Source organism: Idiotropiscis lumnitzeri, chromosome 18, assembly GCF_059441095.1.
Source record: "Idiotropiscis lumnitzeri isolate Australia: NSW breed Sydney's pygmy pipehorse chromosome 18, RoL_Ilum_1.0, whole genome shotgun sequence".
In the NCBI taxonomy this organism is placed as follows: domain Eukaryota; kingdom Metazoa; phylum Chordata; class Actinopteri; order Syngnathiformes; family Syngnathidae; genus Idiotropiscis; species Idiotropiscis lumnitzeri.
In genome coordinates this window covers 14,946,011-14,952,010 of record NC_142408.1, presented here as the reverse complement: position 1 = coordinate 14,952,010, position 6,000 = coordinate 14,946,011, and the positions used below count along the sequence as shown (strand labels likewise).

At 39.6% G+C, this 6,000-nt stretch overlaps 1 protein-coding gene across 4 annotated transcripts in view; it reads right to left on the bottom strand.

The window, feature by feature from the left end:
• Positions 1 to 6,000, bottom strand: part of sptan1 (spectrin alpha, non-erythrocytic 1) — a 116,413-nt gene that overhangs the window by 50,181 nt on the left and 60,232 nt on the right. For all 4 annotated transcript variants that reach the window (XM_088281261.1, XM_088281262.1, XM_088281263.1 and 1 more), the window contains 6 exons: positions 4,552 to 4,750; positions 3,301 to 3,405; positions 3,182 to 3,214; positions 3,052 to 3,087; positions 2,022 to 2,069; positions 1,080 to 1,171 (listed from right to left, as the gene is read on the bottom strand). In XM_088281261.1, the coding sequence (XP_088137387.1) occupies positions 1,080 to 1,171; positions 2,022 to 2,069; positions 3,052 to 3,087; positions 3,182 to 3,214; positions 3,301 to 3,405; positions 4,552 to 4,750 (513 nt within the window). The remainder of the gene's footprint in view (positions 1 to 1,079; positions 1,172 to 2,021; positions 2,070 to 3,051; positions 3,088 to 3,181; positions 3,215 to 3,300; positions 3,406 to 4,551; positions 4,751 to 6,000) is intronic.

Below are 6,000 nucleotides of genomic sequence, written 5' to 3'. Positions count from 1 at the left end.
AAATGTCAGTGGTGTCCGGATACAACTATTTTCACTTACACTGTGGCCTGAAGTAAAGTCCGATACCGATATAGACCGAAATGATATGAGCAGGAATGATATATGCTTCATTTTTTTTTTAGTATGAATTGTTAGAAGAGACTTGATCAAGTTGTACTATTAAAATAAATAAAAATGGTAAGCAGCGGTCGGTATGAGAAAATGATTATCATTCATTAATTCAAACAATGTTCTGCACTTCAACAAAATAAATGAAAAATAAATCAATGGGAATTTGAACTGGTTTTAAACGGGCACATCCAACTTTTTACATGGTTGCACCAGCGCTAATTAAGAAAGATATATGACAGAATCACCTTCACAGAGCTACCAATTACAGAAATTCACATCCTGAACAATTTGTCAATTTTCCGAGTTTTTCAATGATGTCTATTTTTTGGTGTTTGAGTATGAGCACCTTAAAATATGAAATTATTCGCGAGGCCGATGTGAGTGCAGTTTGGTGAGTTTTTGTTCACGTTTAGTTCCACAAAAATGCAATTCGTTGTGGATAATAATAATCTCTACAGTCGCTGCTCGTGCCCGAAAACTCTTTTCTTACGATCAATGCAGGGGTGTGATGTGCAGAATTTCCCGGGATTTTTTTTCTTCCAAATTTGGAATAGAGTTGTAACATTATGAGGAAAACGTTAATGGTAAATATTTTCTTTATGTACTTTTTCACTGGTGAGAATAGTATAGGATGGCCGAGTGGTCTAAGGCGCCGCGTTCCGGACGCAGTCTCCCCAGGAGGCCTGGGTTTGAATCTCGTGGCTGCCAGGATGGCCGAGTGGTCTAAGGCGCCGCGTTCAGGACCCAGTCTCCCCAGGAGGCCTGGGTTCGAATCTCGAATTTCCCCATTGTGGGACTAATAAAGGCATTATTATAATAGCAAATAGTAAAGGTAAAAGGCCACATTCCTCATCTCATAGTGCCCTTAAAGTAGAAAAATATAGTCGATCAATAGATTCAGATATTTAGGTCCTTTTCTAATAAAAGTACAGTCTGTATATGATATAAATTGGGTAAACCGTTCCCACCTGTGGAATCGCTGCACTTCATGGGCACTACCCAACAGGTTGCTCCTTTCTTCAGCCAACTGCTGCAGTGATTTCCAGTGGTTATTCAATTCCTATTAAATACAAAAAAAATGAAATTAGCTACTTTCACACAGCCTTCTTGGCGAACTGGTACATCAGAGACTTTCGATCAGGGGGAACAGAATTACGTTTTCTTGATGTACAGGCCTGCAGAGATGTTGCCCAAGTCGACAAGTCCACATGTATTGTTTCGTGTGATTATGAATGAGTTGAAAACAATACAATCGATGGACAAACAGCAGTGTGTCTTGCTTTTCTGACTTAAGCATAGAGCTGATAACAATATTGCTTCAAATTGGCTAATGCTTCTTTTTGACATCACTTCTTTCATCTTTCATTAATGCATAGCTGTGCACGTCATTTTGGCGCATTTGAGTCAGTGGGAGTGTCAGGTATAAACTTTATGGTGAACGACCATGATGACGTTGCTTCCCATAAGCCAATTGACCTGTGTATACATTGAGCACTATATTAACTTGTGCCTTGACCAGGAAACCTGTTTAGATCTGCAAGGCATAGGGGGTAGAGCGTTCGCGTCAGGTGCGCTTTCCTCCGCCCCCCCTTTCGTGTCAGAGGTTCAAAGGGCTCCATTCAATTAGATTTTCAATTAACAATTCACTTTGATTTTCGATTCAATCAACAAAAAAAATCCCTAAGAATCAGAACCCAGAAGTGTTAGGAACACAAATTGAATCAGAGAACCTGAATCAGAAACGCCCAAATTCAAACGATGCCCAACCCTACTAACAATACAATGGCTAAAATTACAGACATGTTCTGTAGCCAAAATCTGAACTAATTATGAACAATAATCATGCAAAGGTTGTACAAGGCCTTTCGATAACATGGTAGGAAGGCATTTTTGTAAGAAGCAATTCTTACCTTAATTGTGTTAAAGTTAGCCGTTGTTTGAACAGCCAAGCGTACGTTCTTTTGAAAAAAGAGAGAGCATTGCAGAAAAAACACAATTAGAGAACAACCTTAGTTAAGCAACCATACCACATTTTCTCAAATTATTATTAAAAATTCGGTTCCTATATTGTACACAACTAATTGATTATGGCGCATACTGCAGCGCTTTCTTGTCAATGTACTACCAGACTTTTGAAGGACACTTGTTTTAGTTTTTTTTGCATTTTATTATTAGCTTATTGAGTCAAACGGCCGAAAAATAACAATTTCCAGCATTATCAAGCACTTCACCTACAATTAAAGCACTTTTCAAACCTTGAAAACTCATTCAAATCCAACGACTTTCAAGGTTTTCAAGCACCCATACGAACCATCTACCTCTATATATTCAAAGTGAAGTTGCAAGCGAGCAATGAATGACAGTCTTACTAAGACTGGAAGGCAACGCCGGATGAGTGACGCCACAATTTGTGACTGGATTCTGGATGCTTGGGGTAAGGTGTGCAGTGTTGATCGAGCTTCCGCAAAAATCTGCATAATTTCGTAGGTGCCGCACGGCCGGCACCAAGACTGACAATATGAGAGGGTGTTAAATTATTGACTTAAGTACAACCAAACTCAGTTTTGTTACCGCTGCCTTTTTAAAAACATCCACTAGCATGCATGCATTTTGATCAAACACCAGTGGTGTGGGTTGGCTGAGTGACGCCACAATTTGTGACTGGATTCTGGATGCTTGGGGTAAGGTGTGCAGTGTTGATCGAGCTTCCGCAAAAATCTGCATAATTTCGTAGGTGCCGCACGGCCGGCACCAAGACTGACAATATGAGAGGGTGTTAAATTATTGACTTAAGTACAACCAAACTCAGTTTTGTTACCGCTGCCTTTTTAAAAACATCCACTAGCATGCATGCATTTTGATCAAACACCAGTGGTGTGGGTTGGCTGGCAATATGAGGAATTGAATGAGTTAAGTGCTGCCTCCATTGTGGATATTTACCTTCCATGGAGATGCAGTTTTGGAATCCGCTTCATCCTATTAAATTATAAGACATGGCTGTGTTAAACATATGTTCTTACATATCAATCACAATAAAGAATTCAAACGTTAATGTTAATTTGCTTCCAACCTTCCCAGGCATTGCACCAAATGTTTCTTGTTGCTGCAAATGAAAAACATGCCCTAAATATTAAAAGGCACTGAAGGACCAATGTGATCCAGTAACTGAGTTAGGGAGCTGCAACTTACCTGAACTTGAACCACTGGTATTTCCTCATTCATTAGGCCTTCAGATTCAAGCTCAGAAGCCACTCTGTTGATGTCTCTCAGGCGTGATTCGTTGGCCTTAAGGTCCTAGAAAGCAACAAAACAAAAAAGCCTGAACACCATGGATAGCTCATCCTCTAGTTTGTGTATTGCTTTTGTAATTGTTTAAGACACCAGAACTCAGGGGAGCAACAATTTGGGGAAATTAACCCTTTAATTGATTATGATAATATAAATTTATTATCCAATTTTCACAAAAAAACGACTTGCTTTCATCTTACATTTTAGTTTTTGTAACGTGGAAGTTCACAAACCCCCAACCCCCATGAATGTAATTAATTCATTTTGGGATTTTATTTACAAGACAATGAAATTTTTTTCAACAATGTTTTTTTTAATTCCTTCCACAGCAGAAAACACTGGCGAATTCATAGAACAAAAAAGGCCAAAAAGAATTTGCTGGGGGGGCTGTTCCACTATCAGAGTTAAATTAAGGTCTTTTACTATTTTGACTTTCAAATTCCTTCAATAAATAAAATGGACATGATAGCATGCACGGACAAACACACACGCACGCACGCACGCACACGCAGGAGACAGGCAGCATGACCAACTTTGATGCAGAGAAAGACGGAATGAGCATACTTGAAGCCAAGTTTTCTGATGGCTTTAGTTGTACCAGTGCATCAAGTTGTGTAGCAAAAACGGTAATAGTTCCAAACGACAGTGGGCAGGTGGGACGGAACATTTTGGATTGAAGCCAGATGAAAGCAGGGAGTCCCCTGGTATCAGCAAGCTAGGTATGTTGAATTTCTTCAACAAGTAAAAACAAAACAAGGAGGGTCGTCCGACTTCCTGGAACTAATGATAGACCGGGGCTGACATTTGGCATTTTCATGTTCTCTTTTCTCTCTCTCTCCTTGGCATTTTCATGTTCTCTTTTCTCTCTCTTTGGCATTTTTATGTTCTTTTTTCTCTCTCTCTCTGGCATTTTCATGTTCTCTATTCTCTCTCTCTCTCTGGCATTTTCATGTTCTCTTTTCTCTTGGCTGCTTAATTCACAATAGGTAATATCTAGAAATATGAACAATTACCACACTTTTATATCTCTCCCCCCCTCCCTCTCACCCCCCCCCCCCCCCAAAATAATAAGTTCTGGAAATCTTCAAAAACTGATTGGATTTTTTTCTGAATTGCTACATTGTTTATCGATCAATGGTAAAGCAATAATACCTTCTGGAAATCGTCAAACTTCTTCTGTAGGACCTCCACTTGCTCCAGGTCTGAGCCCACCTCTTCATTTGTGAGTGCACTCTCTTTCTCATTGATCCACTGCTGAAGTTCATTTGCCTCCCGGAACAACATAAACTTCTTGCAGCTTTTCTCCAACATGTCCTTACGTTTCTCCCCAAGATCTAATAGTGTTCCATATCTGCAAGAAATTAAGCATTAGAGGAAGTTTACTATTAAAAAAAAATAAAATAAAAAAGATGTTAAAGCACTAGAAAATATTCCTCTTGAAAAATTACATGCTGGGTGAGCATAACAATGGCAAACAACAGACAAAATGAAAATTCCCCCCCCCAAAAAAGAATTTTTTTTTATAATTATATAACCTGACAGGACGAAATTCATTTTGCCGAATTTATGTAATTGGTGGACAAAATATACAGGAAAAGAAAAAAATATTTTACTGAACTTCTTGATGGTTATTGTTATATATACCGGTAATTGCAAATGTCTTAATGGACTCATCAAGTTAGGTCCTCTTTTAGAATCAGTAAACCATTGGTTATGGTCTCCGACTTTTCTGATGTACTGCACTGCTGCGGGTTTGTTTGTTGAAAAATTTAAAAATGATGGCCCAGTCAAAAAATGAAGTACAGTGAGTTTTAATTCCCACAAAAAATGCCCAATAGGTGAAAAGATAATTTCTGTTGACTAAAAAGGAATCACAATTCATATAAATAATAAAGGCAAGTTACAAAAAGGTCTTCATATAACAGCTGTCAAATGACTACAAAATACTACATTAATTGGCTAAAATGGTTCAGTCCCAAAGTCAGGTGACCTCCTCTTCCGCCACCGATCGCCATTTAAGGCACGATAAGGAATTGGCTTGGTTTGCTCTAGGTGACGTGTCCAACCAAGGCGGCAGTATGCAGGGGCGAGTTTTGTCGTCTATGCATGTATGCATGTGTGCATGTGTGTCGAGCGAGTGTCCGTGTGTGCGTGTCGAGCGGGTGTCGAGTGTGCAACCTCGACACCAGCAATGAGTTGCATGAATTGTCCAGTCTTTATGGGAAGTAGGACCGCGGACTCTTGCACAGGTCCGCGGGAAAAGTCTGAATGGAGCGTAGCTCCACGGGAACAAACGGCCAATGCCGTGACGGAGTGACGTCATTCAGCAAATATTAAAAATTATGAGAAAACTGCCATAACACAAAGAGTGCGATGAATGCAGCATTATGTACACGGGTGCACATGGCTTTTATACACACATGCACAAAATAGTCATTAACCTTCTGTTAATAAAAGAAAAACGCTACAGAAATGGCTTGACTCTGACAAAAGTATAGTATTTCCACGGCCAAAAGACCCGCCTTATCAAAGGGCGCAGCGTCAGTTGTGGGTGCTATTTCTGTATTTAACACACACTAGGCGTGCTGCACTGAGAGGCAC